General features: G+C 43.2%; 1 protein-coding gene across 12 annotated transcripts in view; it reads left to right on the top strand.

Moving 5' to 3' along the window:
- The window catches only part of adgrb1a (adhesion G protein-coupled receptor B1a), a 224,402-nt gene that overhangs the window by 109,935 nt on the left and 101,114 nt on the right, over window positions 1-13,353 (top strand). For 8 of the 12 annotated variants that reach the window (XM_074684037.1, XM_074684032.1, XM_074684031.1 and 5 more), the window contains 3 exons: window positions 7,792-7,950; window positions 8,657-8,761; window positions 13,000-13,167. In XM_074684037.1, coding sequence (XP_074540138.1) covers window positions 7,792-7,950; window positions 8,657-8,761; window positions 13,000-13,167 — 432 coding nt within the window. The remainder of the gene's footprint in view (window positions 1-7,791; window positions 7,951-8,656; window positions 8,762-12,999; window positions 13,168-13,353) is intronic. The other 4 variants (XM_074684028.1, XM_074684030.1, XM_074684038.1 and 1 more) reach the window with 2 other exon arrangements.

Here is a 13,353-nt window from a genome sequence, read left to right as displayed (position 1 = left end):
AGGTCTTTAACAGGTCTTCATGAGACCTTCAACAGATCTTCAACAGGTCCTTAACAGACCTTCAACAGGTCTTCAACAGGTCTTCATCAGACCTTCAACAGGTCTTCATGAGACCTTCACAACTGATAAGATCATCACAAAGGATCTTCTAACTGATTGATGACACATTGGAGACGCAGGCTTCAAAAACCCAAGCTCCATCCCCAGCCGGCCTCCAGGAGGCTGGCCAATCAGATAGAAGGGAGATTGTTAAGCAGGGAGCCTTGAAGAGACAGCAGACAGAGGCTAAAATAAGAGTTTTCTAAAACACCAGGTAGGATATCAGTTTAGACTTCTACAGGATTCCAAAGGCACAGAATAAAGTCTGAAAAAAACACAATACCCCTTTTTAAAAATTCATATTTGTAGCTTTTGTTGATGTGTTTAGGAGAATCATGATAGCACTTTAAGGTTTGCGCCAGTGGTTTAATGTCCATGATATCGCTCCAATGAAGTGCAGTTGTTGTTTGTTTATGTTTGTCTGTTGTTTGGCTGTCTGGCTCTTCCACTGAATGACACGCTCAATTCCTGACCACAGGCTGATTGAGTGTGGTCACAGAAACAGAAGCAAATTCAATTTCACAGCCATAAGTAAACACTTAAGCCACACTCGATCAGTCTGCTGACAACAAAGTGATATTGAGTGTGATTGCTGGTGCCTGTTAATTCCATTCCTGATGAGAGGAGACACTGTTTACACATCTGAGCTCTTCTTTTCATGTCTTTCTGTCACTCTCCATCCAAAACACCTGACCAAGGTGTATCACACAGCTGTGGAAGAACAGTGCGTGCGTGTTAGCATATCCGACTCCTTGGACTGAATCAAGTGCCCTCCATTGTGCCCTCCTTCACCCCAAAGGAAATTGACTTGTGCGTAATTAAAATGGTGTGTGTGTGGATGCTGGCCAGCTTCATGTTCTATTCATGCAGATTAATACATATTTGTCGTTGCCTGTGGGGGCTGAAAGGCATCTGTCTGTTCCATTAAACATTCATGAGCGTGCAGGACACAGAGAGGGAGGCAGCGGGCAGCGTTTTACCCGCTCCTCCGCCTCCTCCGCCTCCTCCTATCAGCACACATCTTAATGGAGCCTGTTCAATCAGAATAGTCACAGCAGGGATTTGACAATGACAAAAACATTCATCACACCTGTATTAAAGAAAAAATAGACCTCTCTTAGATAATCTTTGTGATTTCCTTTGCACACCTTGATGTTGGGTGCAGGAGTTTGGCTGCTGAGAGCCACAGCTGTCACCACCCAGGATTTGGTTTCAGATTAAAGTGTCTTTTTCAGCAGTGGGAGGTTTGAAAGATGGCTCTGATATGCTGTCCATGATAATCCAGACATGGAAGCATCCTTGTGTTCACATTGGTTATGCAAACTGCATTCAAAAGTGTTGTTTCTTTAAGATGAGATATCCCAGTCATTAGTCATGTTTCCATTACTAGAAATGGACAAAACCTAAATATCAAAATAAGAAAATGCAATGGAAACACCAAAATTTGGAAAAATATGTCAAATTAGGATGAAAATATTTCTAAGCTCTCATGAGGATTTTGAAGTTGATCACAAAAGTTCAATGGAAACACCTTTTCCTCAAAAACACGTCACTGATTAACCTCCCTCATCTCCTCAGCCATGATCCTCTGCCAGAAGTCCATGCCACACATATGGACTCTGGCGTTCATCCAGCCCCTGCAAACACGCACAGACTTGTTCTGTTCAATCAACAATAACTGCAGTGTTTTAAAGTATTAAATATCATTAAATGTAGTATTTTCTTCTTTGGGCTTGATGAACTGGCTCGGGGTTGAATGGAGGTAGTTACAGATGCAGAGGAGGTTGTTGTGATGACAGAGGTGTCAGGGAAACAAAAGGTCGTAGTTAACCCTTTAGTCAACAATGTGCCTGACATGAACAGCCTCATTTATAGAGAATAAAGTGTTGGTAGAAGAAAAATAAAACAAAAGGAACTCTATTTTCCCTTTTCTCTGCTTCATGTCAGACTCCAGCTGTGACTGAAGTGCATCTGCAGGCGGCAACTTGCAAACAGCACCATGTCCTCTTTGAGTGTTTGATTTTCATCCTTTTTAAAATGTTTTTCAGGAGAATTTGAAGTCACTCAGTAAAAAATATTAGTTATAACCGAATGGAGTCTTTAGTATCATAATAATCAAATATGTTAGCCAGTTTCTAAATCAGCACATGAAGTGCCTGTGCACACTGATCAGATGTGAAGATCAACCATGTGGGACAAATTTGGATTTAAAGTAAAGCTGATCTGGTTCCTTTTGCACCCTATTGACCATGCAGACATGTTTCATGTCATGTCACATGTCACGTGTCATGTGACCACAGGCCTCCTGGACACAGAGTATCACAGCTGCAGCAGTGAAACACCTGCTCTCACCTCCTTCAGTTGCTGTCTTTGAAGCTGAACTGCTCTGATCCTGGATGCTCAGTGTAAAGACAGTTTTAGATGAAACTATAAAAGTGTTTCCCCGCTCAGGATGAACTCTGGCTGCTCTCCAAACCAGAGGCTTTAAACGTCTCTCTGTGGGCTGAAAAAGCCCTGAACAAACTGCTGCGGATGATCACAAAAAACACATGAAGGCTCTTTAAAAAATACTGCTGCTGTTCTCAGCTGATGAAGATTGCACTTTAGTTTGAGCACTGTGAGGATAACTCCTTACTCTGGATAACATTTAAACTCTATTTAACCCCATGAAGAACTGACCTCTCTCAGGGGTCTGAGTTCAGTCTGAATAAAGACTGTGAAGGCTTTAGTCCTTTAATAGAATTACATCTGCAAAACGTTTAAACGCTTCCTGCACAGGCCACACATTGCTGTCACTGTAGTTTTCAGTGTTTCTGAAGCTGCTGCAAATGACATCCACCTCTCTTAACATGGTAAACTGTGTTTTTTGTTCATCTAACTGAAAAAAAAATCAGTTTTACTGAGCACGCTGCCTCACGTCCTTGACATACCAGCTATAGATCATACAGGAGAGGTGCTCACAGTGACATCTGATGGTGAACTGATCCAGTCTGAGGAAAGTGGATTGCAACTGTTTGAATGAAAAAGTGAAAAGTCACAGAATGAAAAAGTTAGCAGTGAAACTCCTGGAAGCCCTCAAATTGGAAAACTGCAAACAGAAGTGGTAGAACTGACACGATGAGAAATGATGAGCCGGCTAATGGAGAGTCAGAAATACTCCTTTCCAACTTTTCTAAAACTTTTTCTGATCTACCATTATAAAGGTTAAAACACCAAAACACTGAGAATGACACAGACATGAATGTGTTGAAACTTCTTTGGTGTGGTGCATGGAAACACATGATGGCTAGTGATAAAAAATAAAATAAATAAATAGATATCGAAGTTATTACTCAGGTAAAGAAACAGACCTACAGTGGCCGGTGGGTGTCAGAGGATTTAAAAAAGCTTCAGCACAACAGAAGTTAAAAGATGTTAGTTATCTGAATAGACACAGAAAAGTTGTGAAAGTAAGAAAATGATTCTCTCTTTCTTTTTTCTTTTTTCTTCATCCATGACAAATATAGCTCCACAGGGGTCTCACCTTGTGATATCCTTTATAGTACTTATATCCCCTTATTTACCGGTAATGTCATCTCATATCTATATTTATGAATAACGATAGCATGAGAGCTATATTTATTACAGTTGGATGTAAAAAGGGAAACAGTCATTTGCTCTGTTTTGTTTTTTCTTTATAACTCATTTTAAGAACTGATTTTGTTGGAGAATGCTGAAAGGCTCGTCTGAAACTGTTCACGTTTTCCTCAGATGTTCTTGGTCGTCCTCTCCCTCCGTTATCCAACTCTTTCCCTGTCTCTATAAATTTATCATGCCCTGTCCGAGTTGAGGGGCTGAATGAACTACGACGTATACGCTGCCTTTTCTTGAGGAGAGTCATTTTCAGAGCTTCATTTAACAGAGTACAAAGAACAAATCTGACTGAGATATCTCATGAGCTGCCTTTGTAATGTGTTTTTTAAACTGTAAAGAGACTTTAAGGACACCCTGTCACATGGACAACTTTAGATGTTTAAATGATGGTTTAAGTTACTTAAGGTGGATCTGATGGTTCCATAAGGGGTGGGAAGAATTTTGACTCTTGTTTGTGATTCTGTTTTTGGCCTAAGGACTGTTTCATAAACATCCAACCTTGTCCTCACTGGTTTATATTCTATAATTTCCTGAGAGTTGCTGTGTCAGTGTTGTGTTGATGTGATCTACTGTGTGTAGAATGAACAGACGGCTCATGCTTGTGCTAACAGGGATCCTCATGAAGGAAGAAAGGATAAAAGTGTTCACTCTTGAAATGTTGCAGATAGTCTCAGACCCTGAAATATTTCAGAGTGACCTTCACACACACACACACACACACACACACACACACACACACACACACACACACACACACACACACACACACACACACACACACACACACACACACACACACACACACACACACACATCTCACAGCAGGAGATTTTCTCTGTCTGATGCGCTTTCTCAACTCCAAAACAAACAAACAGCCCTTTGTTTGAAGTGAGGGGCTTGCGGCTGTGTGGTCAAATGATTCTTTTTTATTCAAACTCCTTTATGAATTGCATTATTTTGAATCTGTAATATGGTTTTGGACCGTCATTTAAAATGTGAAGCAACTCTCTGCAGTGTCTCATAAAAAAAGAGACTGCAGTTCTTTCATGTCCTGGAGGAGGTCACAAAGTTTTTCCAGCTCTCATGTGCCAGCTCTGACTGTCCACCAGGCAGTGTGTGAGCTGGATGCCGATACCTGCGTCAGCTATGTCATAGCATAGCAGCCCAACATGGTGTACCCAGCTAATAAATTCAGTGAAGAAGAAAAATGCGACACAGTTTCATTTCGACAGCAGTTTCACACTGTTGGGTGATGCCATTTTCCAAACAAAGAGAAAGCTCCCTTCATGAAGCCAAGTGGAGATTTAAACATGGCATGGTTATGTGACAATCTTTATCACAGCTGTCACACAGGAAGTGACCATTCTTCTGACCAATCAACAGACTGCAGTGATTCTAACTCCAGCTTCTGGGGTTGGATCAGTATGTCTGACACCCCAACAGAAGAGTACCAAAAAGTGTGACAGTACGGTCAGTAATTTAGGGACCTGTCCAGGTTTTAGTCAAAGAAAACACCCAAAATGTGTGCTGTTCTGAGACAGACTGAACTGAACCACTTGGTGGAAACAGGGCTAAAGGGATCTGTGGGTGCTGGTAGTAAGATGCAGTCTGACGTGTCATTCCTAGAGTGAGATTAGTTACTAGATTCTTGTGTAAAATTAGTCACTAGGGTCTTATGCAAATTAATTACTAGGTTCTTTTGGAAACTAATTACTAAGTTCTTTTAGGGTTAAGCCACATCAGAACAGGTCAAATGTCCCCTTACTTGGGCAAGACTTCTGTCACCTTTTCCCCAGACACTTTTACAAATTAATAGCAGAAAGAAAAGGTCTGCTTACCTTGAAATTTGGCGCGCTTTGTATCTTGGGAACTGGTGCAGATCTCGTCCCTGCCTCCTGGCTCAGAGACCTCCTAGAAGACTTGAACTTTGAACTTCCCCAAAATGCTTGAAACTCTCCTGGCTGGCTCGTCACTTAATGACGTGTCTTTCCTAGAGTGAGGTTCACTCCTGGTCCTCTTGATCTGACTGCGTAATAACTTTGTGGGCTAAATTCCTAATACTGAAATGAAGAAGAGACGGAGTTCAATGAAGAAGAGGAGATTCAATGGCAGCTTCAGTCCAATATCTTTATTTGAAGTTGACACAATGATGGCACATGGTCAAAAATCCTCCTCTCTTCTGTCTAAACCTGATGTCCTTGCCTCTCTTTATACTACTGGGGTGTTCCTAAATGCATGCATGCTGTCCCTGTATGGCCAACAGACTTTCTGTCTCTAGGTTTTTCTGCTGTAGCCTGCAGTCACTGAGCAGATCTTGGTCAGGACAGCTGAGGGCACTAAATCTATCAATCCTGGCGAAATGAAGTCGTCATCTCAAGTTCACAGTTAGGCTAAAGTTGTCCAAGGGTCAAAGGTTAGCTCCTGCAGGCTCCTCAGACCTCTGCAGACGAGAAGGGTCTGTCTGCAGCTTGCAAGACGGAGGCGTGTCGTGTAATGATGTAATGACTACGCGACACGCCCACTAGATAAGACGGAAATCACGGAAAACCACACGAGACACTGTTAAAAGTTTATAAAAAGGAAGAAGACGAAAAATAAGAATGAGCCCTGGTAAGATTGTCATTATTATAATGTAAAAAATTTAAAAGACGTATTTTTGTGTGTACTGCAACATTTAATTACTTTAATCTTCTTTTTGGACAGTGAATTGAAAATGATAGAAAAAACCCCGGTGAAGTTTTTTTCATCATTTTCAATTCACTGTCCAAAAATCTTACCATGGCTCATTCTTATTTTTCGTCTTCTTCCTTTTTATAAACTTTTAACAGTGTCTCGTGTGGTTTTCCGTGATTTCCGTCTTATCTAGTGGGCGTGTCGCGTAGTCATTACATCATTACACGACATGCCCACTACACGACACGCCTCCATCTTGCAAGCCGCAGACTGATACACTTGCTGCAGGCTGCTCTGCAGTTCACTTTATGAATCCACTCTAAATGATCCTCATCAAGTCAAAGTCTAAATTTTAGTGTCCCCCACATGATATCCCTCTGGGAAGTTTGACCAAAATGTTTTTGAGTGTGGGGTCTTTACACTTTAATCACTGCAATACACTTGTTGCAGAGCACATCTGTTTGGTTTTTGGACTTGGTGGTAAATACTTTCCAGTCCGGATTAAACAGAATTATCCTAGCTGGTTTTTTTGTTTTAGGGTAGTAAGAGATGTGCTATTTTCACCTGTGTATGACTGCTAATGTTAACTTTACAAACACACCTGCTTAATGACACGGTGCATATTGGTTAGTTTTTAGGTTACAATAATTGTTGCAGTCAATAGTATGTAATAACGTTGGTATGCTTGTAAGAACTTGTCAGTGTTAGTAAAGATGTTTTTTTATTTTTGTTTGTATGTGTGTGTGTGTGTGTGTGTGTGTGTGTGTGTGTGTGTGTGTGTGTGTGTGTGTGTGTGTGTGTGTGTGTGTTTGGATGAAGTGAAGTGAAGTGAAAGTTATTTTAACTTTGACATTAAGTTGAGCTGTATGAGTATTTTCAGCGTCAGTTGAAAGCTCAGTGGTGGTGTTATTTTCCGTCATGGTTTAAGCAGGAAGACGCTGCAGAGGCTTATACATTGTGTAATAACTTAATTCCAAACCTAAAATCACATCACGATTAACACATGAACCCTGATGGCTGTGATGAGTCTGTTTCCATAACACGAAGACAGCAGCAGGAGACACAGTGGAGACCACAGAGAGGAGCATGTAGGAGTATAAAACAGGGTCCATTCGGTGTGAACGTCATCACTCTGCCATCACCTACTGCATTCAAGATCATCCTAAGGTCACCTCAGTTTCTTACCACGGGCAGGAGTAGTGGTGGTAAAACATGTTTGCATGAGCACACCTGGAATTTAAGAAGCGCTATGGGTGTGTGAAATAAAAACACAGGATACAGGTTATGAAGTTTTCTAAAACACTGCCAACACAATTATGAGAGTTCTGTTCTGTGTTTACCCTCTGTGCTTATTAATGTCAAATGTGTCTGTGTGTGTTTCTCCAGGGGGCTGGAGCGTGTGGGGTCAGTGGGCACACTGCAGCAGCGACTGTGGAGGAGGGATCCAGATCCGGACTCGCACCTGTCGGTCCCCCCCAGAGGACTCATACCTGTGTGAGGGGGTGGTGGAGGAGGGCCGGCCCTGCAACTCCCAGCCCTGCTCGGGTGAGTCTCTCATACTGTGTGTGGGTGTGTGGTGTGTGTGTCCACTCTCATAAGCGTCTGTGAGTGTCTCTTCATGCTTTGTGGTTCACTCTGGGTGTGTGCTGTGTTTCCTGTTCCACATCCTGTTCATCTGCCTGTGTGTCCGTCCTCTATAAGTCAGTGCTTTGACTTAAGGAGTGCATGTTGGAAAGGGGACTTTGATCGATGAAAAATAACGACATGGTTTTTAAGACCATGCATGCACAGTGTGTCCCAATCATTACGCTCACAAACGGCTAAAAGGACACAGAAATCACTTTGTAGGCGCTATTTATGGAGAAGTGTTGGAGCTTTCACTGCCTGTTATTAAAGCTTTCTATCCTTTGTGCTCTTTAACATCATGTTTCTCTCTGGCAAACAGCTCAAACAGCAGGTTGTCATTACTCTAGATGTGTTAATGTGTTTGTCCTCTTAGTCATGCCATCAGAGGCGTTCAGAAACTCAGAGAGCACAATCAGGCGCCAGCAGAAACATCCGACCAGCACTGCACACAGTCACAGCACACTGAAACTAACAGCACAACAAAAGTCCCAAGTTTGGCTGATGCTGTTCTGGGTGACCAATCACGTCACGGTTGTGTCCCAAAATATAAGCCATTAAATGAAGGAGCTGTGGTTGCTAACCCCCGCCCCCTCCTCCCTCCCGGCCTTGCCTCATCCCCCTTTAGGCAAAGGTCGCCATCTCTCTCGCAGCCAATCGCTTCGCTCGGTGGACAGCCGCAAGCGTGATGACGTAGACAAGCCCCGCAGCGGACCGCAGAGCCCCCAGACAGGTAAGACAACGGGACGCAGAGGGATCCCATGCATCAGTCACTGTGGCAGCTTGGGTGACCACCACACTGTACCATACACACAAACTGACAACCACAGACAGGACAGGTAGACCCGCACACATCTATCAAAATCTCCCAAAGTGGTGCCTCGTCCGCAGCGGACTGATTCCAACATGGACCCTGACTGGACATAGTGCAACTGTACTTTATGTGAGCTCATAACAGGACACTGTGCCCTGTCTGTAGAACACTTTATTCCATGGAGTCCCCCCTCCCCTCTGTTAAAGTGATACTCCACCCAAAATCAGAAGCAGGAGCCCTGAAAACTGACCAAGTGTCTGTTTCTCAGCACCTGGTCTGTGTGGTGTCAAGGTGCAGTCAGGATGGTTGCAGAAAGACAAGGTTTCCTGTTAGTGGGGTCAGCTTTACTGCAGAATTCAACAAACCTGCTGCTTTTGCTTTACGTGTTCATTTCTTTATGCACTAAATGTTTGCAGGAGATTTTTAGACTCCATCTGTTTTCATGACGCTAATGCTAAGACTGATGAGCCAGTGTGTGAGTATAGGGGCATGGTGAGTGGATTAACAGGTTGGTGTGTTGCAGGTCTTTGCAGCCTCAGCTTCATCTGTGTGTGTGTGTGTGTGTGTGTGTGTGTGTGTGTGTGTGTGTGTGTGTGTGTGTGTGTGTGTGTGTGTGTGTGTGTGTGTGTGTGTGTGTGTGTGTGTGTGTGTGTGTGTGTGTGTGTGTCTGGGTATGCTGAAAGTAAACTGTAGCAGTTTCGTGTTGGATGGCTGAGCTCATAGGAGTCAATGACTTTTCTGGGATTATATTAAAGGTCAGTGGTTTAACATATCTGAGCAAGGTGATGAGGATGAAGTTATACCATTGCTGACATGTTTCCAGGCTGTCCTTCCATCCATCCATCCATCCATCCATCCATCCATCCATCCATCCATCCATCCATCCTTCCATCCATCCATCCATCCATCCATCCATCCATCCATCCATCCATCCATCCTTCCATCCACCCATCCATCCATCCATCCATCCATCCATCCATCCATCCATCCATCCATCCTTCCATCCATCCATCCATCCATCCATCCATCCATCCATCCATCCATCCATCCATCCATCCATCCATCCATCCACACTTTGGGCCTTCTTCCTTTTTTACTTATTTTTGAGAAAGCAACCTTCACACCTTGCAAAACTGTCTACTTGATCTGGGATTTGAATGTGGAAAGGAGCAGTTGTAGATGTGTTTGAGTAGGGAGCTGCGATGGTGAATGCTCTCCTAACTCAGGTTTGGTGTTTGATCTTATCCAGGGGGGGAAAGGAGGTTACAGTCAGAGGAGTAAAGACTATGGGGCGGGTCAGTCAGATAGTGAGGGGCTGGGTTATGGAGGGCTTTGAGTGTCAGCAGAAGGACTTTGAGCAGGATGCCAAAGGGAGGAGGTTGTGAAGGACAGGAGTGATGTGAACATGAGAGCAGGAGGGGGTGAATTCTGAATGTTGAATGTTGCTGGAGTTTATTGAGAACTTTTGAGGAGGAACCATTCAAGATGCTGTTGCAGTAGTTGATTCTGGATGAGATATCGGCATGTGTGGGGGTTTCAGCTGCAGAGAGGGAGAGTAGTGGGTGGATACAGGCTGTTTTTGAGATGAAGAAAGACAGTTTTGGAGTTGTAAGTAAAATATTGTTGGAAGGTGAGGTTGGTATCCAGGATGATGCCAAGTAGGGATGGGACGGTTCACAGAATCCACAGTTCGGTTCTTATCACAGTTTTGTGGTCACGGTTTTGGTTCGGTGTACATTATTGTTGTTGTTTCCACCCCAGATTACCATATACCTTTATAATCCACTATTAACAGATAATTCTTTATCAATTCTGTCATTTCCTATTTCAAACATCATTAAAGCTGAGGGAAACATTGCTAGTTTCAACATGTCAACTCCTCAGTGAGGAAAGTCACTATTGTCTGTCCCGGAAGTCACTAAAAGCCACTAAATGACGCCGTTGTCTAATTTGCATAATAATCCATTTGCATGTAATTGTCATGGACTCTGTAGGAGAGAGAAATAAGGTGGAGAGACAGAAAGCAGGTCAAACACAACATCATAAATATTTTTACAACTACAAATGAACTTTCTTCTGTCCACTCTGTTTTTTTAATGTCTAAATATCAACGTTCCTCCTTTATCTGGGCAGAATTGACCATAATGAGACACAGAGTTGCTTGATTTCATCTGCTGTGAGTGAAGAGGACTGTCTGTGAGTTGAATAGAGGAGGGGCTCACACACGCTGACCATTGAGGAGATCAAAACACGCTTTAACCTCAGATTCTTATAACTCAAAAAAGAAATCGTTGACTCACTCAGTCATGGTTTTACCCTCCACTTTCTTACCGCTGTCACAAGCAGAACGATCCAACGCCACAGGTACTCCCTCTAACTCTTTCGTCTCCGCTCGTCATGTAAACAACACACACGCCTCCCCACAACTGTTCCTCTGCCTCGCGTTGTGCATGCCTTTGATCAGAGCTGCTCAAGCTGTGCTGTAAAACGGAGAAAAAAGAAAAACAAGAACTGAACGGAGCACACACTCTGAATTGAGTAAGCAAAACCGAACGGTTCGTTTTTTATTTGTTTTTTTCTAATTATTTTTTTAAATAAACAGTTCCATCCCTAATGCTTTGAATTCAGATGTGGAGAAATGGAGTGAGGGTGGTGTTATCAACAGTAAGAGAGAATTTCCGAGAGGCTGTGATGGGAAATTTTGGGCAGATGATTAAAATCTCTGATTTATCACAGTTTGCAGTTAGCTGAAGGGTTTTTTGCATCCAGGTTTTCATAACAGTGTGGCAGTTGGTCAGCTCAAGAGTAAGTACAGAAGTAGATAATTTAAGACACAGAAGGGTCACGAAGAAGACATTTTTAGATTCTGTACTTACTGATTAAGACTTTTAGTGATGTCTGGTTGGTTTTTTTTTTTTTTTTTTTTCTGAACGGTTAGACAGCGCTGTGTTGTCTTCATATTTTAAATTTTACCAAGTAATTTTAATTCAACCTCTTGTCAGAATATGTCTGCACTCAAATCAAGCTTCACATACCAGACAAGTCACAATATAACTTCTTATTTTGAAAACACAAGCAAAAAACTGTTTGATAATGCTTAATTATTGTGCTTCCTGATATCATTATTTTAGCTCATTCAGTGAAAGTTCAGTAAAGGATGAGTACTGCATGAGCAGCTAGTTTCACTCGTCAACTCAGCCCTCTTTTTTTCTTCATGTATCTTAAAGTTCTGACAGGAGGTGTTGTGTTTAGATTTTACAGTGTAACAGGGATTGAGTCAAGTGTAATGTGGTATCTTAACTGGAAATAAGACATGTGCAGAGAGAAGATGTGAGCTTTTCCAGTAAAATTCCAATCAGTGTGAGATAGGAAGGGAGAAAGAAAGAATGAGGATAGACATGAAACTGGGAATCAACCCCACAACCAGTGCACTGAGGACCACAGCCTCTGTGCTCAGGGTTCCTGCTGCTCCTCCTTGCAAACAAACACAGACCAAATGTTTCCGGTCTGTAGGGTGAAGGTTTTCCAACCAAGGCCTATTTTGTGTGAAGTATCACTTTAACTTGTTAATCGATTCCCCACTTCCTGTTTAGTTCTCTGCTCCTTGCTTTCCCAGCTGTGACTGCACAATTCACCCTTTATTGGTCAACCAGTCCATCCAACCAGCAGTCACAGCCTTTGAGAAGATGACTGACATATCCTCAGCCAGTGGCATTCACTTCCACAGGAAGTCAATGCAAAGGATATGACATCAGAGCCCCACAGGTGAAGACCAAAATAGCAGAACTGAAGCTGGAGTGCATTTCAGGAGCCGCCTCCTTCGGGTATTCTTTCAAACCAATGTGTGTTCCAGACCGTGGTCCATTGGTCTGGATTCCTGCAGACAAACAGGGACCACAAACCTTTAAGCCTAACTCATCAGGAGCGCTCAGGTGGACCCTGGATCAGCCTCATCATCCAGTTTGTGAAGAAGGGGCTTTTGAAGGAGGCGGCCACTAAAATGTCAGACAGCAGAATCTACCCTCGATCACACCACAACCCTTCCTCTTTTGGCCTCAGAGGCTGCATCCTGCATGATAATTAGTTCTGGCCCTCTCCTTTCCTTTCCTCCTTTTCTCCTTCTATCCTACTTTCCTTTACCCACCCCCCCTCCTCAGTAGACTCAGCTTCAGGTGAGGAGTGGTCAGCGTGGAGTGTGTGTTCTGCCACGTGTGGGGAGGGCTGGCAGAGTCGCACTCGTTTCTGTGTGTCCTCCTCCTACAGCACCCAGTGTAGTGGGCCACTGAGAGAGCAGAGACCGTGCAACAACTCTGCTGTTTGTCCAGGTAAGCTCCCACACCCCGGTCTACTTCCTGCGCTCGCCCAGCCCTCTCCTGGACCTACCTCACCCATACAAGCCACACCTGGTTCTCCTCTTCAGGCATTTAGCAGATCCATGGCCCTTTAGAGCACACATTCTTTATCTGCATGTTAGAGTGACACAGACGAGTTAAATGGTGTGAACAGGCACT

The sequence above is a fragment of the Halichoeres trimaculatus genome, unplaced genomic scaffold (genome assembly GCF_033239565.1).
Source record: "Halichoeres trimaculatus isolate MK-OKI-2021-1 unplaced genomic scaffold, fHalTri1.1 fHalTri1_scaffold_12, whole genome shotgun sequence".
NCBI lineage: Eukaryota > Metazoa > Chordata > Actinopteri > Labriformes > Labridae > Halichoeres > Halichoeres trimaculatus.
Note: the sequence above shows the minus strand (reverse complement) of the source record. Positions and strands in the feature narration are given on the sequence as shown.